This window comes from Cladosporium halotolerans, assembly GCF_011745625.1.
Source record: "Cladosporium halotolerans strain TM138-S3 chromosome Unknown Sca5, whole genome shotgun sequence".
NCBI classification, from domain to species: domain Eukaryota; kingdom Fungi; phylum Ascomycota; class Dothideomycetes; order Cladosporiales; family Cladosporiaceae; genus Cladosporium; species Cladosporium halotolerans.
In genome coordinates, this window is record NW_027191456.1 from 996,942 (window position 1) to 1,021,919 (window position 24,978).

A 24,978-nucleotide genomic window follows, 5' to 3' on the forward strand; every position below is an offset into this window, starting at 1 on the left:
GCTAGACCGGACTGGCAGGTCGTCATGCTCTGTTGGTTATTGCGTAGGGGTCATGGGTTGGAAGTAAAGGTTGGAGGTTGAGGCTGGCATGTAACGATGGATGTGAGACGGGCCAGAAAATGAACGCTAGAAGTGTAACTCCATATGTACTGTATGAATATAAGAAATAATCAAAAGCAATAATCAAAAGCAATAATCCCAAGACCGCAGAATCGCTCGCACAGCATCATGCACGCGGTGAAATACCGTAACACGCAAACCAAAGACAAGACAGCTCTCGCGTGCCGGCCACGGGTCCCGGTGTCACGACAGCAGCTACCCTGCAGCGACGCAGAACACCTCGTGCCAGCAGCGAGTCAAGCGTCAAGCATGAACGCATCATTCTCCAACAAACTCTTGCTCGCGACGAAACTGAATCCGCCGAACGGATCGCCCTCCGCCTTCGAGTACTGATCAGCCTCGATCTTTGGGAAATTCGCGCTCGCGCGCGTGACAACCGGACTCAGCGGAATGGACGTGAACTCGTCGCTGAAATTCTCCGCCAGCTCCGGGTCCGTGATGACAGGCATGATCGGGGGCTCGACCTCGCGGCGCTCCAGCTTCCGCCAGTCGATCTTGCGGAAGAAGCGGTGCGCCTTGAGCGCTTTCAGGTCCTTGGCCGTGGTGCCGCCGAGGCGCTTCGCGGGCTCCTTGCGCAGCAGGCGCGTCAGCAGGTCCTTCGCGTCCGGGCCCAGGAAGTAGGGCAGCTGCAGCTTCTGCTTGAGGATGTTCTGCTGGATCTTGGCGTGGTTGCCGCCGCCGAACGGCGGGCTGCCCGTCAGCAGGTCGAAGCCGATCGCGCCCAGCGACCACCAGTCGACGGCGAAGTCGTACGCAGTGCCCTGCACGACTTCCGGCGCCATGTATTCGATCGTACCGAGGACGCTGTTCGTGCGCGAGTCTTCTTCTTCCACGGCGACTTTGGACAGGCCGAAGTCGGTGAGGAGGAGGTGGCCTTCGGAGTCGAGGAGGCAGTTCTCGGGTTTGAGGTCGCGGTAGATTACACGCACGTTGTGGTGCAGGTGCTCGAGAGCGAGCACGATCTCGGCCATGTAGAAGGCTGCCACGTCCTCGGTGAACATGCGTTCGAGGGCGAGGTGGTGGAAGAGCTCGCCGCCTTGAGCGTACTCCAGGATGAGGTAAAGACGCTCGTGGTCCTGGAAAGCGTAAAACAATTTGACGACGAAAGGATGGCGGTTGACAGACTCGAGGATCGCGCGCTCCGTCTTGGTTTGTTCTATCAGACGCTTGTGCACGGTAAGCGAAGCCTTGCGGAACTGCTTCTGAGCGTAGAGACGGCCCGTCGCCTTCTGCTTGACCAGATGAACGGTGCCGAAGGCGCCCTTGCCCAGGCAACGCAATGGCTCGAAGTCGTCCGCGCACATCTTGCGGTGGACAGACTTGTTGCGCATACCCCCCTCAATGGCTTGGGACGCGAAGATCGGGGTCTGAGTGCCGGCGTCCGGGCTCATGAATTCCTCGTCCAGGTCTACCTGGTACGAATCCATCTCGGCTCGGTCGGCATCGCTACCGCGCGACGAACGCGAGCTTTCGTAGCCCAAGGAAGAGTTCGAAATCACCCTGGCGAGGTTGTTCGGGCGCTCTGCAGCGGGACGCTCTCCATTGTCCAGAGACAGCGCGTCCAGCCTCGACTTGAGCGCGCTGATCCCTCCACCCGTAGTAGCAGCTCTCATGGCAGGGCTGTTCGTACCACTGCCAGTGTCGATCATGCGCGTAGCGCCCATAAGCGGCGTGGGCGCAGCAGAGACATCAGACTCCTCGCCGCACGAAGTCACAGGCGTGTGGAAACCCTTGATGACAGTGGCAGCTGGCGCGGCCGGCGGCATGCCCTTCTTCTTGTTCTTCTTCCGCTTCTTCGCTTCCTTCTTGATTGCCTCGTGATCAAGTTTGGGGATCGGCATGCGCTCTTCCTCAGGCGGAACCTCGCGTACGGGCTGGCGCGCGGGCGACGCAATCGCAATCGGAGGTGAGACCTGGGTGGTCAAAGCAGGCAGTTCGCTGTCGATGTCCATGGCCGGCATGTTAATCCGCGGCGCTCAAGGTCGGTACTTGGGAGTTTTCCGTGATCCTGAATGTATCTTGTGTGGAGCCTACACCGTGCCGTGGTGAAAGTGCTCGCTCACTCTCCCTTCCTGTCAAAGTGACTGCCTTCTCTTTTTCTCTTCACCCCTCTCTAGCCTTTTTCGCCCACCTCTCACGGTGGGCCTCTCACCAGTAGCCAGTCCAAGTTGGCGAAGCTCGACTCAGTCCTCGACAAGCCTCCAGCGATCCCCAAGAAAACGGAAACGGCGATCTTGCTCTGCGCGGTCGCGGCAAGTGTGACGGTTTCGGCGCGCGTGTAGTAGCCCATAGATGAAGGGAGCTTGCTCGAAAAGGGACGAAGTGTGCTGTGCGTGTGTGTGTCGCCAGGTCCTGCTTCCCCGGCGGCTGTATTAGATGTGTACGGTGTGTCGTAGGTGAGGAGTGTGTGGGCAAGGCGTTTGCTCTGCGGCTGGGTTGGGTTGGATCCGGGACGCTCTGGCCGTCTTTTTACAGCGGGGAACGCGGACGGCCCCAGATGACGCTCCGCAGACGCGACGAGGCAAAGCCGCAACGTTCTCGATTCGATTGGCTGTCGCGCGAGGATGTTGTGTGATCGACTGCTGGCCCGAGAAACGAGGCTGAGACTCGGTGCGAGTGTGGCCCCTCGAGTAGTGGCACGATCGTGCCCCTTTGCAGCCTCCGTGTCCGGATGTGGAATGCGGCGCATCTTTGTCTCACTCTTCAGACTTCAGAGTTCCTCGTCAGGAGAATCGCTGCTGGTCGTGCTCCAGTTATGGACGAAGAGGTTAGTTTACAAGACTTGTTATGATCTTGCCATATTCTCCGGCGACATCTTGTTTGTGAACCATCGTGTAGGTACCGTCGGGTAGATACTAAACACACGGTGAAACCCACCGGGTCGATGGACAACAGTAACTGTTTCTAAAAAAGAACATTACTATATCAACACCATAGTCACACAAGTCTTCGCTCGTCCACCACTACACCTTCCGCCTCAACAACCCCCTAAAGAAGTCAAAACTATTGCTATCGCTCTGCAACTGCCATCTCTTCCCCGTCTCGCGATCCTGCCACCCCAGCTCCTCCGCAACCAGCAGTCCCCAATCGCTCGTGATCCCCTTGATCCTCGCCCGCGCCCCGCCCTCCGTCTCCAGCGTCACGATCTGGTCCGTGTGCAGCCACGAGCGGTAGTACGCCTCTTCGAACTGCTTGTCGAATCCCGCGCGGCAGAAGCGCGTGTACAGTGCTTCGAAGTTCGCGAGGATGGACGCGAGGAGCTTTTCCGGTGTGAGGGACGGCAGGCCTGCACGCGCGGCGAGCTGGGACAGAGAGGTTGTCGGCGCGGCGTTAGTCAAGTTCAGCCCGATCCCGACGACCAGCGTGTAGTCGCCGCCGGCGTAGCTGGAGTTGACGAGGATGCCGCCGATTTTGACGTAGGCCTTTTCGCTCGCGGGCTTCGTCGGGTCTAGCGCGTAGATGTCGTTCGGCCATTTCAATTTGATGGGCATTTTGGCGTACCCTTTGTCGTAGCCCTGCACGCCTTGCACGACGGCGAGCGCCGCGAGGTATTGCACGAAGACGACGGGTGCGGTGCTGGAGAGCGAGAGCGAGTGCCGCAGGACGAAGCTGAATGGCATGCCGCCTGGTGGGGAGACCCAGACATTGGAGCCGCGGCCACGGCCGGCGACTTGGGTCGTGGCTGCTGCGACGAGACCGCTGGGGAGATGTTCGAGCCAGGAGGGGTTTTTGTCCAGCATGGTGTTGGTGCTGGTGACGACTTCGCCATACATCATAATTTTGCCGAAAGTGTGTTGCGACTCGCGCTGTTGTGCATGGTAGTCTTTGAGGTTCCAGAAGAAGGCGTTGTGGTTGAAGTAGGGAGTCTGCTTGCTGTCGGGCGTGCTCGACTCGTGCAAGAGGATGCGTTTCGGCAGGGAGTTATAGTCGACTAGCCTGTCCTCAGACGGATCAGTCTTGTTCTTCTCGCCAGCTGCTTCTGAGACAGCCTTGTGCACCGCGCTCATGTCCCAGCTGTCTCCGCTATCTGACTGCAAGATAAACGTCTCGTTCTCGCCCTTGATAATCTCCCTTCCGTCTTCCTTCTTCATAATTCCAGCTTCTTGCCAGCCGTGCACCAGCTCAGAGACAACACCTGGTTCTGCAGCAGAAAAGTGCAAAAGAGATAGGGACGGTACCGCTTCAGTCTGCTGGCTCACTTCGAGCCCAAGCTTAATCAAGCATGCTTTCATGAAGTCCACTCGTTGTTTCTCGTCTTCGACCAAGGCATCGATGACTTCACGGTAGTTAGCCGGGCCTGACGGCTCGTCACGGTTGAGATTAGTACCGGAGAATCTGAATGATGTTAGCCCATCCCAACAATATCCTTTCCTGGGCCACCTACTCAGGATGCGGTCCGGACAGTAGCGCTCCTCCCTCTCCGCTCTTGCAATACACCATAGCAGCATCGCCACCCTCCACAGCAAGCTCATCCGTATACCTCGCAACGACCTCAACTCCTCGGTCCTTGAACGAATCAGCATCAACAAAGACCCCACCGCCATTATAGTAAACTCTCAAACTCTCCGGCACCGCACCCCCACCCGCCGCCAACGCCTCCTTCACAACCCCCAACCCCGCCGCCCTCGTCCCCATCTCAGACCCATACTCAAACCCCCCAAACGCCAAACCCCTACACGTCCCCGGAAAAAACGCCAACTCCCTCTCCCCCACAACCTCCATCCCCTTCCTCCCCACCTCCCACTCGCACCTGCCCGCCCCATAGTACCCGCCCGCGCAGAGCCCCAGGTACCGCCCGCCCATCTGCACGTACTGCTTGATGCGCCTGTTCCCCTCGCCATTCAGCGCTCGCGCGTACCCCATGTCCGCGCCGCCCGGCATCACGAGCAAAGCGCACGACGCCATCCAGGGCTCTTTGAGGATCTGCTCTGCGCTCACGGTCAGCACCGCGTAATGCGGGCCGAGCAGGCGGCGGAGAGACCAGACGGCGTGCCGGACGGAGGAGGTGGTTGAGCCGGCGCCGGCGTAGACGAGGACGTTGACACGTTTGGTCGACATGGTGGGTTGGTGGTTGTTGGGTGAAGTGGCGGGTCACGTGCGCAGGTGGTGAGGGTTCGAGCTTGCGGTGGAGAACGTGAGTCTTGACTCTTTTAACAACTTGTTGATTTTTTCTGGGGAGAAGAGATATTTCGAGATGTCGAATGCAGAGAGTGATCGCAAGCCTGACGATGGTGCTGAGGATGATGATGAGCCTGATGAGTGGTTTGTTCGAGACCGATGTCTGGCTTAATGACGGGGTGCTGATTGACGACTTGCAGGGACAAGAGGATCTTCAGCACTGGTTGCTCAGGTATGTTCTCTTCCTTTGGGAAAACCAGATGACCAGCCGAATTGTCTCAATCTGACTTGTCGACAGAGGAAAACACCAAGCTGAACGATTGCTTCTACGAAAAGAAGGACTGGCGGGCGTGCAAGGACGAGGTAAGTCGCGCCAATGACCGTCCGGGAGATTCTTCTCTCGAGGGCGGTCTTGTTATTAAACAGGACTTGACAATAAAGCTTGCAGATGGAAGCGTTCAAGCAATGTTGGAAGCGGCAGGGCAACGATGACAGGACCGAGGCCAAAGACGCCTGATCTGGCTTGCTCGGTGGTGGAGGAGCTTCCAGAAACAGCAGCTTCCACAAACAGCTGTAGCAACACTGTGTATACTACAATATTTGTACAATAGTACTTCTACTCTTACATGCATTCAGTACATTAGACCCTTTCAATGGCATTATACCCACGCATCGTGACGCCCTCTTTCTTCTGCGCCGCCACATGATGCGCCGCGCCCGAGGTGGGCGAACGTCCATGCCGCCGACTTTCATCTCGAAGTCGACGAGCTCCAGCAACCGCCGAGACCCACGACATCACCTTTCTCACCACCCACCACCATGAGCGTACCAGCTTCCCGCCGCGCAGGCGCCGGCCTCCTAGCACATCTCACCACGACATCCAGACAAGGCACCCACCAAACCCGCCAACACGCGACTCGCTTCTACCAGCACCGCGCCATCTCATCAGCAACCCGCCTCCACCAGCAACCCTCGAACAACAGCAACACCACCCCTCCCACACAACCCCCGGCCCCCAAGAACGTCCCGCGCACCCCCACGCCCCAAACTGCCGCCTCACAAGTCAAACCCGCCAACTCGAACAACGGCGCCCTCTCCCCCACCCCCGACGCCCTGCACTCCCTCACGGACGGCCTCACCGACCCGCCCCCCACCCTCTCCCCCGACGAGAAGCAAGTCGACTGGACGCGCTCCTACCACGGTCTCTCCTCCAGCCCCTTCACGGCCGAGCAGGCCGCCATCCTGCAGGCGGAGCTGCACCCGGACGACATCGAGGTCAAGCCCGACGGCATCCTGTACCTGCCTGAGATCAAGTACCGGCGGATTCTGAACAGGGCTTTCGGGCCGGGCGGCTGGGGCCTGGCGCCTAGGGGCGAGACGATCGTGACGGGCAAGTTGGTTACGAGGGAGTACGGGCTTGTTTGCGGAGGACGGTGAGTTTGCGACCCCTTCGTTTGAGAAAAAAGAAAGCAGGCAAGGCAAGGCAAAGGTGCACGGCTGACAGAAGATTGTGTTGATAGACTCGTCTCCCTCGCCCGCGGCGAGCAAGCGTACTTCGACCCCGACGGCATCCCGACGGCTACTGAAGGGTGCAAATCGAACGCGCTGATGCGCTGCTGCAAGGACCTGGGCATCGCGTCGGAGCTCTGGGATCCGAGGTTTATTCGCGGGTTCATGCGCGAGTATGCGCGGGAGCTGTTTGTGGAGCATTTGACGACGAAGAAGAGGAGGAGGCATTTTATGAGGAAGGACGATGAGGTTAGGTGGCCGTACAAGGAGGTTCCTGCTGGTGGGCAGGCGGGGCAGACGGGGAGGAGGTGAGTGGATGGAGGATGAGGAAGGGATGGTGGATGGTCTGTATTGTACGACGCCACGGCGTGTGGACACACTGGTCCGGTTCGGCGAAGGTCGGAAACTGTATAAAAGACAAGCGAGAAAGGGCGGCCGCGGGTTGTCAAGCGGCTTAGACATCATGTACCATATCACAAAGACTTGTACGATACTGCACTTACACGGAACGACAAGACGGGCCAAAAGGGTTGGTCTCAATCTCAATATCTCTTCTAGTCTTTCATACTAGTGGCAGTGATAAATCGTAGTAGTACATCTGACTTTCCCTTCCCAGAAAGCCTCAATCCTAGCCCTGTCCAGTCTCCCCCTTGACGGCGCAGAACCTATCACACCGCACGAGGCGACAGACTTCCTTTCTTCTTGCTCCGAGGACAATAGCTGATGATTACCTAGCTTTTCTGCAAGTTTTGCGCGGCTGGGCGTTTTCCCTCTGAGGATCGCCCGATGTCCGTCCCTTCTGAATGAATTTTTTCCGATATTGTGAACGCCGAAGAACTCCTTCGCTATGCCCTTGTCTCGTGACTGACCTTTGTCAAAACCCCACGTCTCCTCTCGTGGTCCTTTTTCCGTTCTGAGCCGCCCATTTCTGATCTTTGAAGAAGGCAGAGGCCTCCATCCTCCCTCCCCAAATCTAATACCTCGGCCCACCGTACGGCATAGCCCCTGGCGTCATCCCACCCGCACCGCCGTACGCACTCGCGCCTCCAAACCCAGGCGTCGCATACCCAGCGTCCATCCCCTGCACCGGCCCACCGCCCCCATACGCCGACCGATTCCCGTACGCGCTCTGCCCGCCGTACGCCGAGAAGCCGCCCGCGCCCCCCGCGCCCAGCATGTCCGGGCTCTGGCCGCCGCCGCCGTTCGCCCCGTCCGCGTCGAACCCGTTCGCTTCCCCGGCGCCCGGATCGCTCAGCTCCTGGATCACGCCCGCCAGCTTCTGCTGCAGCGCGCGGATGCCGTGGTGCAGCACCGTGTCCGGCGGCATCGCGCCCGTCGTCTCCAGGTTGAAGTAGAACGCGCGCGGCTCCGCGTCGTAGTCGAACGGCTCGCCTTCCTGCGGGGGCTCTTCCATGGGGCCGTTCTTCGCGGGCTCCGGCCACTCGGCTTTGGCGTCCACTTCGTACCACAGCTGCGTGTGCCGCAGCTTGTTCCACGGGTCGTACTCGAAGCCGATGGCGGCGGTGGGGGCCCACTTGCTGTGTTCTTTCGCGATGCCCTTTTTCGCGACGCAGCGCAGGCGGAGTTCTTGGCCTTTGCGCAGCTTGCAGATGAGGGGCCCGTTGCGGTCGTCGTCGAGGCAGATGGGCGAGCCGAGGTCTGGGAGCGCGGAGTCGTCGTGCGCGGCGTAGCGGGGCGCGCCCGTCTGGGACTCGATGAAGAGGTCTTTGGCGTAGACTTGCAGGTGGTCGTCCGAGGAGCGGTTGGCGGCGTTGAGCGAGAGCACGACGGAGCACTGCTCGCAGTACTTGTCGCAGTTGTCGCAGTCGCGCGAGTACAGGAGGTCGTCGATGTTCTTTGCGCTGAGGGGGAGGAGGCCCAGGCGGTGGGCGAGGAATTCGTCCGCCAGCACGGACGTGTTGGATTCGATTTCTACCAGGTCGATGGCGATTGTGGGGATCTCCGCGAGCATTACGCGGCGCACGGAGTTGGCGAAGGGGAGTGTTGTGTTGCGCAGGGCGAAATCGATGGTCTCGTGGTTCATGGTGCGGATCGTGACTTGCGGGCCAGAGTCCGAGGTGTCGATGTGTTCGCCATAGGGATCGTAGTCGTAGCCGTTCATCTTGAAGGCGGGTGAGGTAAAGTGAGGTCGAGGAGGTGGATGTCGGCGGCGCGAGTGGATGTATCTCGTGCTGCTTAAGCTAGTCGCAAAGACGGTTGACGTTCCTCGAAAGCGCGATTCACGCGACGCTAGTGTGCGGGTATACCCGTTGCCTGGAAGAATGCATGGCTATGGGAAAGTGAAGACAATGTGCATGTGATGAGACGCTTTGTGGTGAGAGCCCCAATTGATAGAGAGAAAGTACCATGTGTGTGTTCTCGTTCGAGATGCTGCTTTGACGGTGCCTGTGTTGACTACAAAGGCGAGCGATTAGGCCCATCAGCCAACCCATCGCGGTCAAGCGTGAAGAGCCTCTTCGCTTCCAACCGAACGCCTGAAACGCTTCACACGGCCCGAAGTCGGGAGCAAATAAGAATTACCGATGTTGTAGATGCTTTGAAAATGTTTTGTTATTTTTTTCAGCTTTGGGTATCTAGCGCGTACATAAAAGAGGTTTTACGCCAGAGCCATCAATCAGGACAGTCAGGAATACAATGCATGCGTGCACCGCTGCCGCAAACCCGAATTCACAAGAAAAGACACAAGCCTTCAGCGCCCATCCTACCGTTTGTTTGTGTTCTTTTTTCCGTTTCTTTTCGTTTCGTTTCCATATCATAGACACGTGCTCCTCTTTCCTACACAAGCTTACAGCTTCTGCCTCTCCATGCCCTTCCAGCCCCACTGCTGCGCGATCATCTCCGCCGCGCGCTCGCCGATGGCCAGCACGGTCAGCATGGGGTTGATGGACGGCATCTCAGGGAAGACACCGGCGTCGGCGATGCGCACGCCCTGCAGGCCCTTGACCTTCAGCTCCGGGTCGACGACGGCGTTGGCGTCCTTGGACACGTCGCCCATCTTCGTCGTGCCGGCCGGGTGGTAGACGGTGTGCGCGACGCGGCGGCCGTACTCGGACAGCGCCTCGTCGGTCTGGATCGCCGGGCCGGGCGCGACTTCGCGCTTGATCCAGTCCTTGAAGGGCGCTTGCTGGGCGATCTGGCGCGCGGCCTTGAAGCCGGCGACGATGGTGGCGGCGTCGTAGCCCTCGGGGTCGGTGAAGTAGCGGAAGTCGAGGGAGGGCTTAACGCTCGGGTCGGCGGAGGTGAGGAAGAGGCGGCCGCGGGAGCGCGGGCGGGGGATGTTGGGGGTCATGCAGAAGGCGTTAAGGGGCGAGTCGTAGCCCAGGCGGTCGGTGTTCATCGTGAAGGGGATCTGGTAGCAGTGGCACATGACGTCGGCGATGTCGCTGTCGTCGCCGGCGGCGTTGGGGACCTCGCGGCGGAGGAAGATGCCGGCGTCGGAGTCCATGGTAGTCTGCGCGGCGGGGACGGGCTTGTTGAGCTCCCAGAGGATGATGCTCTCGGGGTGGTCGAGGAGGTTCTCACCAACGCCGGGCAGGTCATGGAGGACGGGGATGCCGAGCTCGGAAAGCTGCTGCTTGGGACCGAGACCAGACAGCATCATGAGGCGAGGGGTGTCGACTGCGCCGGCGCAGAGGATGGTCTCGCACTTGGGGCGGATGGTGTGGCGGGTGCCGTCCTGCTGCTTGAGGTTGAGGCCGGTGACCTTCTTGCCGGAGAGGTTGAGCTTCTCGACCCAGGCGTTGGTGAGAACGGTCAGGTTGGGGCGGTTCTCCTCGCCGCGGAGGATGGGGTGGATGTAGGCGACGGAGGCACTGCTGCGGCGGCCATCGTCCGGGTTGTAGGAGACGTTGAAGAAACCGACGCACTCCTTCAGGTGACCCTGCTGCTTGATCTCCTTGTTGTAGTCCTCGACGACGGGGATGTTGAGGGCCTTGGAGCAAGAGTTGACCCAGTCAACGCAGAGCTGGTTGCGGTGCTTCTCGTGCACGGGCTGGACGGTGTTGCGGAGGTTGTCCAGCACCCTCATGAAAGTCTTGAAGTTCCAGCCCTTGCAGCCCTGAGCCTCCCAGCGCTTGCAGTCGTACTCGAAAGGCCTGAAGCTGATGAGGGTGTTGTGGCTGGAGCAGCCGCCGAGGACCTTGGCGCGAGAGTGCCTGATGTGAGAGTTGCCCATGGGCTGCTCGGTGGTGGGGTAGTCGTAGTCGAGCTCACCGCCGAGGAGGTTGAGCCAGTCCTTGAGCAGGAGCACGCGATCATCGAGGTAGTCGGAGGGGCCGGCCTCGATGAGGAGGACCTTCTTGTCGGGCATGTACTCGGAGAGACGCGAGGCAATGACACAGCCGGCGGTACCGCCACCGACAATGACGAAGTCGAAGCTGCCCGCCTCGGAGCCGGGGATGTGGGAGGTGGTCATGGTGAAGGTGTGGCGGGGTGGGTGTACGCGAGAGGCGGAAGTATGGACTTCAAGAGTGCCTACGAGTGCACAAGAACAAAACGGTGGAGACGAAGCGAGGGTAGAGAGGATGGAGGGGGTGAGCAGGTGGAGAGAAGGAGGAGGAGTTCAGCACGGCAACCTTAATAAGAAAAAGACCCCAGCAGGTGAAGCAGTATAAGCTCCGGGCGAGGGCAGCGAGCAGTTTGGCCTCCCCACCTCCAGCCAACGTCGCAGAGGTCGCGCGCAAAGTCAAACGCGCCAGCTCCAGATCGCACGGCTCGGCGGCATCGTGGGAGATCTCGGGGCGATGCTCAGGCATTGCACGCTAGCAGGTCGCAGGCGGACATGGGGGAGCCCGCGGACACCGGAGGATGAGAGCAGGTGAGGTGGTGAGGTCTGAGCACTCCTGCGCATCGGCGGGCAGCGATACGGTGAGGCGAGCGATGGGCTCGGGAGCATTGGATGGGCAGATTTTTCGGCGCGGTCTGGCGTTGATTTGTCGGTGGAATGCCTGAGACCTGGCCCGTCCACGCTCCCAGGGCTACGCCGGCCTTGTTCGAGAAGGCCTTAGAGCAGCCTTAGAGCAGCGTTAGAGCAACCTTAGCACCGCCCCGACCTTTCTTTGCCTCCATCCAGCAAAGCCATCCTATCGTCTGCGCTGCGAGCGCTGCTATCTTTCACGCACCCATGCGGGCGTGAGGGCCGCGGATAACCTTGATAGAACATCGTCACGCCATTCGCCTGTCACGCCGTGAAACACGAGACGCGCCTCGACCCTGGGACGTCCGCCATCCTTCGTTCCCTCATCACGTGATCGGATCCGGATACAGACTTTTTTCGCAGGGCCCACTTGGCCTGCTGCAGCCTGTCACGGCTGCTGTCGGCTCCTACATGTCGTCGGCCACGGTCTGCGTCTGCACGCCGGCTGTTCTACGGAAAACTTAGACCAGCCTCTATCTATCCCCGGCGAGGCATGGCACGTCGTAGCATTGGGGGAGGCGGTGGCTGACCAGTCCGGCTGGGCGAGATCTCAAGCCTCTCGCGTCACCAACCGATCGAGCATGCTGAAGTCAAACTCAAAAGAGCTCGTCTGTCATCGAGAGCTTTTAGAAGCGAGGGAGCTCGTCCGACCGTCGTTAGCTGATCTTTGGCTCCGATCTCCTACAAGCCAAAGTCTCGTCAGCGGACCGCGACACTTTCTCCACTCTTACATACCTGCCCTACGTGCCGCACGTGATCTTCGCATTGCCTTCGGTCGTGCACCTCACCTCTGCTCTGTCTGGAGCTCTGTAGCAACAAAAGCCTTCTCTTTTCTGTCGGTCTGCATATCAGTGCAAAATCTATCCCGGCAATCCTCTACCCACCATGGATTCTTCAGTTCCCCAGCTCGACCAGCAGCACCTCTACATTGCTGGCCAGCACTACCACACAAAAGACACTTTCGAGACCATCGACCCATCCACAGACAAGCCCATTGCCAAAATCGCAAAGGCAGACCGTACAGCCGTCGACGCAGCCGTCAAAGCAGGCAAAGCTGCATTCCCATCATGGGCCGCCACCCCTCCAATGGAGCGCTCGCGCATTCTCCTCAAAGCTGTGGCACTTCTCCGTCAACGTAACGATGAAATCGCCCAGATCGAGACCAGAGACACCGGCAAACCCTTCTCGGAGACCAGCACCGTCGACGTCGTTACTGGCGCCGATGTCCTTGAGTACTACGCCAACATGATCGCCGCTGGTGGCCTCAACGGCGAGACGACCCAACTCCGCTCCGACGCCTGGTTCTACACCACAAAGGCGCCCCTCGGCGTCTGCGCCGGAATCGGTGCCTGGAACTACCCCATCCAAATCGCCCTCTGGAAGTCCGCTCCCTGCCTCGCCGCCGGCAACTGCATGGTCTACAAGCCCTCCGAGTTCACGCCCCTGCACGCCCTCAAGCTCGCCGAAATCTACACGGAGGCCGGCGTGCCCCCGGGCGTCTTCAACGTCGTCCAGGGCGCCGGCGACGTCGGCGCCATGCTCACCTCCCACCCCAACATCGCCAAGGTCTCCTTCACCGGCCAGGTCTCCACCGGCTGCAAGGTCGCCTCCGCCGCCGCCGCCGGCATGCGCTATGTCACCATGGAGCTCGGCGGCAAGTCCCCCTGCATCATCCTCCCGGACGCCGACCTCGAGTCCGCCGTCGACGGCGCCATGATGGCCAACTTCTTCTCCACCGGCCAAGTCTGCACAAACGGCACGCGCGTCTTCGTCCCCCGCAGCATGCAGGCCGCCTTCGAAGCCCGCCTCCTCGAGAAAATGTCCCTCATCCGCCCCGGGCCCCTCATGGACCCGGCCACCAACTTCGGCCCCCTCGTCTCCAAACCCCACTGGGAGAAAGTCACCTCCCTCATCGCCCACGGCATCGAGAAGGACGGCGCCAAGCTCCTCGCCGGCGGCCTCGGCGCCCCCGCCCTCCCCGCCGGCACCCCGCAGCAGGGCTACTGGGTCAAGCCGACGGTCTTCACAAACTGCACCGACAGCATGCTCATCGCGCGCGAGGAGATCTTCGGCCCCGTCATGACCATCCTGCCCTACGCCGACGACTCCCAGTCCTGGCTCGACGAGCTCATGAGCCGCGCCAACGACACGCGCATGGGCCTCGCGGCGGGTGTTTTCACGAGGAACATTGACCTCGCGCACAAGGTCGTCGCGCGCGTCGAGGCGGGCATCACATGGGTCAACACGTGGGGCGAGTCGCCGGCGGAGATGCCGGTGGGCGGGTGGAAGATGAGCGGGCTGGGCGTGGAGAATGGGCCCCGGGGCTTGGAGAACTGGGTGCAGAATAAGAGCAGTTTGGTCGAGATGGGGGGTGTTGTTGGGACGGTTTTTGCGAAGTTGTAAAGGGATGGAGTGCTTTCTAGGATGTGATCTGATAGTGAAGAAGAGGCTTCAGGGTGACGTTTCTTCTTTTGGGGCCACTTCGCTGCCATTTATTTGTATGTACACGTTTGATACCATGGAAAAAATCGAGGAATTTGTAGCGCAATGAGGCTTGCATTGTGATTTGTATTATGGAGAATTGGGCGGGCGGGACTATGTCTCGCCGACTATCCTGAATTACTTTCGAGAGAGAATCTCAGGTCTCCACGCCCAGAAGCCTACGCCCAGAGGTGGGCGAGTTGGCGAAACCCCAATCTGCCACGCTTCCACGCTGCCCGCCTTTACACTCCCTCACTATCATAGTGGGGCAATGTGGCAGGCTCTTCTCCTACAGAGTATCCATATTCTCGTGTTCGAGTTCGTTGTGCGAGTTCTGAATCGACCCGTAGTGCTGAAGGTAATACCTCTCAGGTTGTGCGCACTACGTCCTGGATGGACGTTGCGGCTGTTAGGTACTTTCACCAACAGCAATTGCAGCTTTTCTTTCCCGAGTGTACCGTGCGTCGTTCAGCGACAAGGCTAGAAGTTGGGGTCCGTATCGTAGGTGGATGTCCAGGAGGACTTTCGTGTTGAGTTTGGCGCACAGGGTGGGTATGCTGCCATTATGGGCTGACTCGTTCTGGCGTCTAGTCTATGCTTGCGAGAAGCACAGAACATGTGCTTTCGGAAATCGTTCGGAAATCGTCTCATCTCCTTTCCTTACCACGTGGGCATCTTTCATCGCTTCCCGCCAGCCATGCTAAAGCCTCTCGTCATGAACCCGGCGCTGTTGCCCAGCGAAGCGCTCTGATCGCGGTTGGAGAACAGGCTCTTGACGTTGTCGTTGTCCATCTTGCGCTTCTTCGACGCCTCCTGCTGCTGCATGACCTTGGCCGTCAGAGACGCCGTGGCCGAGTTGTTGATCTTGCCATTCCCATTCCCATTCGCTTCCTCACGCGCAGGCGTAGAAGCCTTGGACGTAGCCTCTTTGCTCCCATTCTCAGCTTCCACCACCTGCTCGTCCCTCTTCTTGCGCTTCTTCCCACTCCCCGACACCTTCTTCAGCGAATGCGCCAGCCCTTTCTCCTGCAGCGTCTTAGCGCGCAAGCTCAGTCGCGCGATATCCGTGTCCACAAGCGAGTTGATCGGGATGATATCGTTGCTCGCGTACTCCGCGTCGCACGTCAGGCACTTCTCGCCCGACACCTCTTTGATCGCGGACGCGGAAAACGCATGCCCGCACGGCACGATGTACACAGCCTTAGACCCAGCGCCCAGCTTGTCGCCCGTGACCGGACACTTCCACGCCTTTGTGTCGGCGTCGGTCTCGAACTTGACTTCCACGACGTCCTTCAGGCTCTTGACCGCGCCCTTAGTCTCGCGCTCCGCTTCCTCTTTGCGCGCGCCTTCCACCAGGTACTCGAGGATGGTGTCTTTGTTGTAGAGCTTGCCGGTGGCGTCAGAGACGACGGGCGCCGCGAGCGGTTGTCGGGAGATCGGGTCGGTGCTCCACTGGTAGGCTTGCTGTTCGCTTTGCGACTCTTTGATTTCGGCGGCCGTGGGGTTGCGCGCGGCTTCTTTGACCAGCTCGCGCCGCGTCGGGATGCTGCCGCCGTCGTTGCCCATGGCGGGGTTGGTGGGTGGGTGGTGGGGGAGAGCGTGGGCGCAGAGTGTCGTCGTAGATTGCCTTAGGTTTTGGTGCACGCGACTTTCACTTTCCTCTTCACGTGCACGCGTTCCAGAAGCGCGCGGAAGCGTCGTCGGCCTGTGCAGAGCGTGGGGGAGGCAGGTCCGGAGTGGGTGGTGGCAGACGGCTGGCCGAGGGCGAGTGGGAAAGTGGTCCCACACTCGCCGAGGTTGAGAACTCCACCGAGCGCCCGCCAGCTCCCCTGATCCGAGTGCGCTCGCGCTGACAATTGGGAATCGCTTCATTTATTATTCGGCTCTCCGCGAACTGCGAACACCTCGCTTGACGTCTTTGGATTTCATGACTCCTGCTTGCCCGACTTTTTGTTGCTTCGACCAACCAGCTCTTGGCCCGCCGGACTTCACTTCGTGAGCCGTAATTATTTATCGCGAACCCCAACTTGCCGCTTTGGGAAGGAAGCACGTGCCGCACAAAGTCGACCACGCCTCCTGATTGAGACAGACGCAAGCGAGCGAGCAAACTCCACGGCAAGCTGTGAGGCAGACGACTCTAGTCTGGTCAAATATCACAAGAGTCAAGGAGCCGTCATGGGGGAAGTCCAGCCTCCAGCCGCCAAAAGGCGCCGTGTTTCGAGCTCAGCCGCAGATATGCAATCGGCCATTGCCCAGCCAGGCTCGATCAAGATCAACGTCACAGGAGCCTATATCATCGACCGCCTGGATTCAGACGACGGGTCTCAATCAAGTCACAGCAGCCCCCGGAGCCATACCGAGGATGAAGACCAGCCATATCAGCACCATAAGCGCGATATCCGACTGCCGAACCACACTTCGGTAGTGAGTCACGTGGCGGCTGACATTGGCGGTTCTCTGGCCAAGATCGTCTACTTCTCGCGAGAGAACGGCCACGCCGAGTCCGGAGGCAGGCTCAATTTCGTCTCGTTTGAGACAGACAAGATCGACGACTGCATTGAGTATCTTCGCTCGTTACAATCGAAGCACCATGAATCCAACGGCGCCAAAGCAAATACCCTCTCAGTCATGGCCACCGGCGGTGGCGCTTTCAAATTCTACGACCGCATCAAAGAACGTCTAGGCGTGGACGTCGTGCAGGAAGACGAAATGGAATGCCTCATCAAGGGCCTCGACTTCTTCATCACCGAAATTCCTCAAGAAGTCTTCACCTACCACGACAACGACACCGAGAACCCAATGCACTACCAAGAAGCCCGCTCCGACGTCTACCCCTACCTCCTCGTCAACATCGGCAGCGGCGTTTCCATGATCAAAGTCTCCGGGCCCTCGCAGTACCAGCGCATCGGCGGTACCTCGCTCGGCGGCGGCACGCTCTGGGGTCTCTTGTCCCTCCTGACTGGCGCTCGCACTTTCGACGACATGCTCGCCATGGCCGACTCCGGCGACAACGGCTCCGTCGACCTGCTCGTCGGCGACATCTACGGCGAGGGCATGGGCTACGAGAAGATCGGACTCAGCGAGCGCACCATCGCCAGCAGTTTCGGCAAGGTCCTCAAGCGCAAGCGCGAGGCGGAGCGCGATGCAGAGGACGGCGGCAGCCGCTTCGGCGAGAAAGGCGAAAGCAGTCGCGCCGGCGGCGACGGCACGGGGAGCAAGCTCGTCGGCGACGGCCGCATGTTTGCCCCAGAGGACATCTCGCGGAGTCTGCTGTACGCGATAAGGTATGCAAATTCCCTTCCCCCTCAGCTCGTCCTTTCCAGATCACTCACGCTAACCATCGCAAAGCAACAACATCGGCCAAATCGCCTACCTGCAGTCCGAAAAGCACAACCTCCAGCGCATCTACTTCGGCGGCTCCTTCATCCGCGGCCACCAGCAGACCATCCACACCCTGTCATACGCCATCAACTTCTGGAGCAAAGGCGAGAAGCAGGCGTTTTTCCTCCGCCACGAGGGGTACCTCGGCGCTGTCGGCGCGTTCATGAAGCGCCGGCCGGCGGGGTGGAAGAGGAGGGGGAGTGTGGACGAGGTGGTGGGGGAGGAGTGATTTAATGTTGCGTGGCGATTTGGTTTGGAGCACTTTTGACCCTTGGGATGGTTCCTTATCGCGCAAGGATACTGCGAAATATCGCAGCGGCGACGCAAGTCTGCGTTCTTTATTTCTTCTTTTCACGGCCTTATCATGTCTCCGCCAGGGAGAGCGGAGACGATGCTTGCATACCATTCACAACATCGGCATTCACGCGGCGGCGGCATGAAACACATTTAATGTAGAGCATCCTCGTTGGTTATGAGCGGCTGGATGAGGGGTTGAATTTGGACTCCCAGCTACCGACCCTTTTTACGGCATATTTATACCTTTATTGTAGCATGAGAATTTCTAGACATTCTTCAATTACCATGATCTCCAGGCCCCAGTCCTGTCAAGGTCAAAGTCTATGCACACTATGGAAACGGTGGGATTGGTTATTCATGAAGGACAGAAATAGCAGTACCATGAGATCATCTAGCCGACTCCCTCGCAGCCTTCAATCCCGCCCCAACAAGCCAGACCGCCCCGCGAACTCCCATACCAACCAACGAAACCGTCTCCCTCACAAGCCCCGGTTCCTTCCCCCTCTCGCGGTCTCGCCTCTTCTTCTCCTCCCGCTTCATCTTCTTCACATCCTTCCCGCCCGCATTGCTACCCTCCTTCCCCTCCGAATGATCACCACCAACAACCTTACCCGCCATGATCATCCTCGTCGGCGGCGGCGCAAACTCCACCGCCTCCCTCCTCACCATCTCATTCTCCAGCACCGCCACAGCCAGCACCGCCGCAACCGCCACATCAAGCACGTACGGCTCGTCCAGCGCCAGCAAGCCCGGCGTGTCCAGCACCGCGACGCCCGCGCCGAAATCCAGCGTCAGCAGCGCCAGCGTCTGCGCCGCGAGGGCCGCGGGCGTCGCGCGCGGGTGGTGCAGAGAGATTTTGGCGCGTGCCTCGGGACCGCTGCCTGTGGTCGCGGGCGAGACGGTGATGGGCAGGGAGCCGAGGGAGGCGTGCGCGAGCGCGTAGGTTGCGCTTAGGCTGCCGGAGGCGGAGCGGGAGCGCGTCGTGCGTCGGATGGTGCTGGTGTGGTGGCTGTGGGCTTGGGCGAGGGCGTTCTGTGCTAGGCGGGCGGCGGCGGGCGAGGAGCCGGTTGGGTCGGTCAGGGCGATCGTGGAGGCCAGGGGGCTGGTGGCGGCTGCTTGGATGGCGTCTAGGGCGGCTTGGTGGGGAAAGAGGGTTGCTGGGGGTGAGGTTGCGGTTTGTTGGGTGCTAGGTGGAGGGAGGGAGAGGTAGGCGGTCGGCATTGGGAGGGCGGATTCGGGGCAGGTCTTGTGGATTGTGAGATCTTTTGGTTCAGTGATTAAGGTTGGTTTTGAGGTAGGGCTAGGGGCGTTTGATTGCATGGAGTAGAGGGTTTTGCCATCGGCGCCGAGCGTGAGGGACATGTTCTGATCTTTCGGTTGTTCGAGATCAAGCTGGACTCTCCTCCCGGTTGGTGGACACGATGTCGTGGACGCGTGCCATATGGTCAGTACGTCTGCCGAAGAAGCTCGAGGGACGTCTGTATATGAATTGCAAAGAGCGACGGCAGAGTCCTCTCGCTTCAACGCTGGCCAATGTGCCGAGCTCGCACTATTACGTGTGTTGCTGGAATTGCCCGTCAATGGAGAGCTGGTCACAAGGGGAAAATACTGCTGTTGAGAGAGTGGCTTCGAGTGATCATATTGCGGGAACATTGACCTTGTTGGCTGATTGGATGTTGCACCTGAAGAATACCGTCCAGTTGCGTCGCTGTTACTGCGCACCAGTGTGGATCCGTCTGAGCGAAACGACACTGGTGATGGATATTCCTGCTTCGGAGTCGCTGCCGGCTTGAACGATAGCTTGGTTGGTAAAGGCGAGAGCTGATCATCATCGATTGGAGTTGCAACGGGATCATCGCGAGCAGTCGGAGTGGAAATACTCTTTGGAATCATAGGCCGTTTTAAGCGGGCAACTGGAGTGCGTATCCGTGGTGGCGACGACGGAGTGAAACTCGTGTTGATTGGAAGTGGGCAAAGTTGATCCTCGTTGACAAGCGGCTCTACCATTATCGGCGACTTAGAGAAATTCGGAACGCTTGATCTTTTGCGAGCGTGCTGTCTACGCGTTGAAGGGGTTCCACCGCCCATGTTAGAGCTCAATGTGGCTGGAGAAGCATCATTGGTATCGGACGGTGAGTGTCCGCGGTCACTATGCGTAGGCCTTGTAGTTGTAACTTGCAATGCGACGCCCTTCATGCCAGCCTGGGCGGGAGACGAAGTCGCTGATCGAGGTTGCTTGAGACTCGACTTGCGCGGCGCGTACGATGACGGGGATGGAAACAGCTGCAACGGAGTGCCAGTTGAAGGAGTGTTTGTAGTCGCCATGGTACCAGACCAGAGACTTGACGTAAAGAAAACTAAGAAATAAGAAACGAAATGGTATCAAGCGCGCTGGAAGACAAACCTACCTTCGACCACGTCCAGCGACACACCCTGAATCTATATGTCTTCCACAGCAGGCGGCTAGAAGAAGGCCTGTGGGCGCGTGCACGACAATGTGCCGGGTCGTAGAACATCGGCCTGCAGCCCATCAATGGCCCGCGATGATGGAACCGAAGCCTTCGCGCCGGGAAGTGATCATGCGCTGCGACCGTGCAGGATATTTGCACACGGACAACTCAAATGCCGGGACGAATAGAATGTTGTACCGCATGAATGTGGCCGTATAGGGATGTGCCAAGTAGGTGATGTGTGGATGCGCCTTGGGGCTTCTCTAAGCGCCGAAGTACTAGGACGACTTGTAAGCGCCCAAAGTGTGATCTTCGCGACTAGGTTACACCGATTGGCCCGAGCAGTGAAGAACTCGCTACCTGTGGAAGAGGTCGTTCATTTTGTGCAAATAGCGTTAGTGAGAATCGCAGCATCCAAACACAGCATGTTGCTGTCACCGCAGGCATATGCAGTTCAATAGCGGCTACGATATGCTGGGTTCATGTGCTGTTATATCGATAGCTGGCGGCAATATTGCATCATCATGGATCCAGGTTGAGTCAACAGAGACTTGTGCGACTGCCCATGCATTTGATGCAGAAGAGAAGTGAGGTTGGAGGTTGGACGAGCGGTGTCTGTCGTCTCGTAAGGCAGCTGCCAAGGCAAGCTTTCCTCCAAACCAGTGACGTTGCTCAGACGCAGGCCACGGAGCGGAGCATACCAGACCGCAAACATGCATTTTGCCAGGTCACTCTGCTGCAGCACCGTCCATCTCGCAATATGAATCCCTGCTTCAGCTGATCTTGTTCTTCCCCTCTCTGCACTTGGGAGGCATTTCCTAAAATGGTCTCCTTCTGGCCCTTCGGCCGCTCCGACAGCTCATCTGCCGCCTCGTTCGAAAAGACGCTGTCGACCCTAAGCTCAAAAATAAACCGCTGCTCGTCCCAAATCGACTCTCTCCGCTCCAAGCAGCGCCGTTACAAAGCCCTCTGGACTCTCTACTCCGCCTTCGCCTACATCCTCGTTGCCGCCATCCTCACCCTAGTCACCGGCTGGCCACAATGGGGTGCCGCTGAATACACGGCCGTCGCCGGCGGGCCTGTGGCTATCATCGGTGTACGCTGGCTGCTGAATGCATGGTACGACTACAGAGTCAACAAGGTGCAGACACGTCTGCGGGATGCGACAAAAGAGCGTGAGAAGGTGATCGAGAAGCTCAAGATTGCTACCAAATACGACTCCACGCAGCAGCTGCTGGACAAGTACGGCGGCAGCTCCCGGAAAGAGGAGCAACAACAGACGGGCAAGACGCCCAAGCGCAAACCATCTGGCCGCCAGAGTCTGCCAGATCACTTCCAGCAACAGCAGCAACAGCAAGGCCCACGCACAGGTTTCGCCCCGCCGCCCACAGCCAACATCCCCGGCCGGCAACCCTCGCCGCAAAACCCGATCGATGCCCGCCTACGCGCCCTCGCACCGCCCCAACCGCAATCACAAGAGTCAAACGAATCCTTTGCTCCTAACGCCTTTCCCTCCCAGCATCGCCCTGCGCCCCCAACCGGGCAGGTAGTGCAATACGCCCCTGCCTCACAACCAGCTTGGTATGACCGGATCTTGGACGTCGTTCTGGGAGAGGACGAGGCGGCAGCGAAGAATCGCATCGCACTGATTTGCGGGCAGTGCCGGCTGGTGAATGGGCAGGCGGCGCCAGGGGCGCGCAGTCTGGAGGACGTGGGCCGTTGGCGGTGTAAGGACTGCGGAGCGATGAATGGCGTTGAAAGCGAGGTCGGGAAGGTGTTACAGCATGCGGAGAGTAGAGGAGTGCCTGTGAAGGATGAGGAGATGGAAGTGAAGCAGGAGAGCGAGGAGGAGCATGCTGGTGCTGATGAGCCGGTGGAGGTGCCTGAGCGGGATTCGGGAGCGGATACGCCACCGGCTGGCTCAACTAGGAGCAAGGCCAGGCAGAGGAAGAAGGCGTAGATGGGAGGAGGGACCTCGGTTGAAGGCTTGCACATGAGCATGGGTACTCACCTAGCTCGCGATACAAAAACAAACCAAAACAAGCATGCGCACAAGTGCCAAAGATTATAAACATGTAATACTCTTATTCCATTTCAAAGCTGCAAAAACTTTCGAGAGCACAGCTTGTCGTTTCAACGTCAAAAAAGACATGCTTTCCAGCAGTCCTTCCCTCATCTATTCTCCATGCAAAAATATTGACCAGACCCCCTTTTTGGTATAACTCCTTGCTATGGCTGCGCGATGCGCATTCCTCCCTTTAAACGCCTACTGGCACCTCAGCGGCCTCCTTTTTCCTTCGGCATCCCCAGAGTTGATTTTGTCTTTGCTTCCGCGTAATCGTCACGCTTAGTACATGCGGGTGCAGTTCCTGAGGAAGTACTCGGTGAACTTCCTGCCGACCTTCTGCTCAGCGACGTGGATCAGGTCGCCCTGCATGGCGTAGTCCAGGTCGTTTGCGCTGACAATCTCACCCTCGAGGAGGGGACCCTCAGTGTGGCGCACCTGCCTTGAACGCTGCTTGTTAACCAGCAACCAGCTGCGAAGGGTCTCGGCGTCGACCTCGAGGAAGCCGGCGAGCTTGGTGATGTCCATGGTGGTGTAGAGCTTGAGGTACGAGCGGACGGTCGAGGCGAACATGTTGTTCTTGACCTCCTTCATGAAGATGGAAAGGTGGTGCTCGATCGGGTCGACGTTGAGCTGGGGGTTATCGAAGTCCGGAGGTGTGGGAGAGATGAACTTGGGGCAAGCGGCGCGGAAGAGCTCCTCGAAAACGGGCAGGGCCTCGGGACCGCCGCGCTGCATGCGCGCGAGCTGCTCGCCGTACTTCTCGCGGAGGGCAGTGTGGATCGTGTCGTCGAGACGCGTGGGGTGGAACGCAACGCAGATGGCGACAAGGGCGTACATCTGATCGCTCTTCTTGGCGATGCTGTCGTACTGCTGGCCCTTCTGGAAGTTCTTGGTGCGGGAGATGTAGATGAGGATGTGGTTGAAGGCGCGGAGGGCGTCGGCGTAGCGGTGCATCATCATGTAGCTGAAGCCGACGTGGTAGTAGGTGGAGAAGTTAGCAGCGGTGACACGCGCGAACATGGCCTTCTTGTTCAGCTCAATGTCGTCGAGGGTCTTGAGCGCAAGGGCGAAGTCACCGAGCAAGCAGTGAACTCTCAGCAGGCCGATGATGGAGAAGTAACCCAACATCTGGTACAGAGGGCGGCCGCCGTACTCGCCCATGTAAGGCGCGGGGTCTTCGTTGCGCTTCCTAGCCGCGAGCTGCTCGCTGATCTGCGACCTCTGGATAAGGGAGTACAGGACGTTGAGGACAGAGTAGCATCCCCAAGTGTTCGGGTTCTCGCGGAGAACGGCGACATCCTCCTCGTTGACCTGCGTAGTGGCCTGCTGAAGCGCGACCTTTTGGCGGTATGAGCAGAAAGACTGGAACTGGTAGATGAACTCGTCGACCACGTCCCAGGCCCAGAAAGGCTGTATCCGCATATTAGCGCCTCCAAACTCTCACAAATTTGAATATTCTCTTTCTCCACGTACAGATGGCACCTCAATATCCACCGGTCCCTCGCTGTTCAGAATGAAATGGAACAGGTTGCAGTACTGGTCGTAGCTCTGGATCTTGGTCTCGATAGTGGCCTGGTACTCCAGAGGCTGCGCAGCGGCCTGCAATTGCGCCTGCAAATCCTGCGGTCCGCTGCTCAGAGAATCGGTGCGCTCGAGGCCGTAGTCTTCGCCCTCGCCGTCGGTGTAGCCAACCTGCTGGCGGTAGTCGTTGGCGAGCGCCTCCTCCTCGACGTCGGAGTCATCGTCGAGGGGTCGCTCGGGCTGGGCCTGTTGGTAGGCGGGTGCTTGACGGACGGACATGTTGGGCGTGCTGGGGCGTATTCCTCTCGTCACTCGACAGAAGCTCGTCGTCGCACTGGTGTCGTTAATTCGGGGCCTGCAGCGCGCAAATTCATGCCAAGGCGGGGACCGCTGGTGCCTGAAATTGCAGCCTTAAAGCCCATCACAGCTCCAGAGGTCTCTATCGCAACGCAGAAAGACGTACCGGGTACAATTATGCATATCGATTGTAACTGACGTCCCCAGCCAGAATGAGGAGCAGCAATTGCTGATGAAAATGGTTGTTCATTTTATTGCTCGGTCCACGACTGCATATGAATGCGATGAAATCGTCTAGCACGCGTGGACCTTTTCCGACTCCAATGATGAACGAGTGAAACTCACCTGACATGAACGGCTAAGACGCCGGAATCCACTTCACTGTGAGACATATCGTCCCTCACGCAAATGCGGGCAGCATACAACGGTCGGCATCATTGTTATGTACCGTGAGATATACGCTGACCGAGACCTCTCGGGCGAAAATAGTCGTATAACCCTGCAGCTCTAATGCAGGGTTAGGGTTGGGGTTAACCTTTGCGTACACAGTCACACCTCTTTGAGTGACGGAAATCCTTTTCAAAACGCAGATCCGTCTCGGTCAAGGGAACATTTCAGGCCTTATCTATCTGTGTAAGCATTGTTGATAACGCATTGTTAACGCGGGAAAAAACGTCAAAAGGTGCACTTTATGTCAGGTTAAAGGACTTTCATTATTTCGTTGGTATCAACGCTCGACCAAACCATTCTAGGCGGGAGCACAACAAATCATAAACCCAAAACGCCGCTTCTAATGACCA

The 24,978-nt window shown here is 58.8% G+C and overlaps 12 protein-coding genes across 12 annotated transcripts; 5 read left to right on the forward strand and 7 right to left on the reverse strand.

The window, feature by feature from the left end:
* Positions 1–356: 356 nt before the first annotated feature.
* Positions 357–2,081, reverse strand: WHR41_02268 (uncharacterized protein; the record flags this gene model as incomplete). The annotated part of the gene is made up of 1 exon (XM_069370874.1): positions 357–2,081. The coding sequence occupies one exon, from the start codon at positions 2,079–2,081 to the stop codon at positions 357–359; it is 1,725 nt and encodes a 574-aa protein (XP_069232091.1).
* An 828-nt stretch (positions 2,082–2,909) lies between these two features.
* Positions 2,910–5,178, reverse strand: WHR41_02269 (uncharacterized protein; the record flags this gene model as incomplete). The annotated part of the gene is made up of 2 exons (XM_069370875.1): positions 2,910–4,455; positions 4,505–5,178. 2 exons carry the CDS (start codon positions 5,176–5,178, stop codon positions 3,084–3,086), a joined length of 2,046 nt encoding a protein of 681 aa, XP_069232092.1. The 3' UTR covers positions 2,910–3,083.
* A 105-nt stretch (positions 5,179–5,283) lies between these two features.
* WHR41_02270 (uncharacterized protein) lies at positions 5,284–5,755 on the forward strand (the record flags this gene model as incomplete). Its single annotated transcript, XM_069370876.1, has 4 exons — positions 5,284–5,382; positions 5,439–5,470; positions 5,537–5,601; positions 5,687–5,755. Exons 1-4 carry the CDS (start codon positions 5,315–5,317, stop codon positions 5,753–5,755), a joined length of 234 nt encoding a protein of 77 aa, XP_069232296.1. The 5' UTR covers positions 5,284–5,314.
* A 302-nt stretch (positions 5,756–6,057) lies between these two features.
* WHR41_02271 (uncharacterized protein) lies at positions 6,058–7,295 on the forward strand (the record flags this gene model as incomplete). The annotated part of the gene is made up of 2 exons (XM_069370877.1): positions 6,058–6,671; positions 6,759–7,295. 2 exons carry the CDS (start codon positions 6,058–6,060, stop codon positions 7,057–7,059), a joined length of 915 nt encoding a protein of 304 aa, XP_069232295.1. The 3' UTR covers positions 7,060–7,295.
* Positions 7,296–7,720: 425 nt separating this feature from the next.
* Positions 7,721–8,869, reverse strand: WHR41_02272 (uncharacterized protein; the record flags this gene model as incomplete). The annotated part of the gene is made up of 1 exon (XM_069370878.1): positions 7,721–8,869. One exon carries the CDS (start codon positions 8,867–8,869, stop codon positions 7,721–7,723), a length of 1,149 nt encoding a protein of 382 aa, XP_069232294.1.
* Positions 8,870–9,553: 684 nt separating this feature from the next.
* Positions 9,554–11,182, reverse strand: WHR41_02273 (uncharacterized protein; the record flags this gene model as incomplete). Its single annotated transcript, XM_069370879.1, has 1 exon — positions 9,554–11,182. One exon carries the CDS (start codon positions 11,180–11,182, stop codon positions 9,554–9,556), a length of 1,629 nt encoding a protein of 542 aa, XP_069232293.1.
* Positions 11,183–12,568: 1,386 nt separating this feature from the next.
* WHR41_02274 (uncharacterized protein) lies at positions 12,569–14,086 on the forward strand (the record flags this gene model as incomplete). Its single annotated transcript, XM_069370880.1, has 1 exon — positions 12,569–14,086. One exon carries the CDS (start codon positions 12,569–12,571, stop codon positions 14,084–14,086), a length of 1,518 nt encoding a protein of 505 aa, XP_069232300.1.
* Positions 14,087–14,842: 756 nt separating this feature from the next.
* On the reverse strand, positions 14,843–15,730 carry WHR41_02275 (uncharacterized protein; the record flags this gene model as incomplete). The annotated part of the gene is made up of 1 exon (XM_069370881.1): positions 14,843–15,730. The coding sequence occupies one exon, from the start codon at positions 15,728–15,730 to the stop codon at positions 14,843–14,845; it is 888 nt and encodes a 295-aa protein (XP_069232299.1).
* A 609-nt stretch (positions 15,731–16,339) lies between these two features.
* On the forward strand, positions 16,340–17,774 carry WHR41_02276 (uncharacterized protein; the record flags this gene model as incomplete). The annotated part of the gene is made up of 2 exons (XM_069370882.1): positions 16,340–17,448; positions 17,513–17,774. The coding sequence occupies 2 exons, from the start codon at positions 16,340–16,342 to the stop codon at positions 17,772–17,774; spliced, it is 1,371 nt and encodes a 456-aa protein (XP_069232298.1).
* Positions 17,775–18,229: 455 nt separating this feature from the next.
* Positions 18,230–19,204, reverse strand: WHR41_02277 (uncharacterized protein; the record flags this gene model as incomplete). The annotated part of the gene is made up of 1 exon (XM_069370883.1): positions 18,230–19,204. The coding sequence occupies one exon, from the start codon at positions 19,202–19,204 to the stop codon at positions 18,230–18,232; it is 975 nt and encodes a 324-aa protein (XP_069232297.1).
* A 1,911-nt stretch (positions 19,205–21,115) lies between these two features.
* Positions 21,116–22,252, forward strand: WHR41_02278 (uncharacterized protein; the record flags this gene model as incomplete). Its single annotated transcript, XM_069370884.1, has 1 exon — positions 21,116–22,252. The coding sequence occupies one exon, from the start codon at positions 21,116–21,118 to the stop codon at positions 22,250–22,252; it is 1,137 nt and encodes a 378-aa protein (XP_069232292.1).
* A 105-nt stretch (positions 22,253–22,357) lies between these two features.
* Positions 22,358–24,444, reverse strand: WHR41_02279 (Eukaryotic translation initiation factor 3 subunit L). Its single transcript, XM_069370885.1, has 3 exons — positions 24,345–24,444; positions 23,834–24,215; positions 22,358–23,770 (listed from the first exon to the last, which is right to left on the reverse strand). The coding sequence occupies exons 1-3, from the start codon at positions 24,359–24,361 to the stop codon at positions 22,640–22,642; spliced, it is 1,530 nt and encodes a 509-aa protein (XP_069232291.1). The 5' UTR covers positions 24,362–24,444; the 3' UTR covers positions 22,358–22,639.
* Positions 24,445–24,978: the final 534 nt, after the last annotated feature.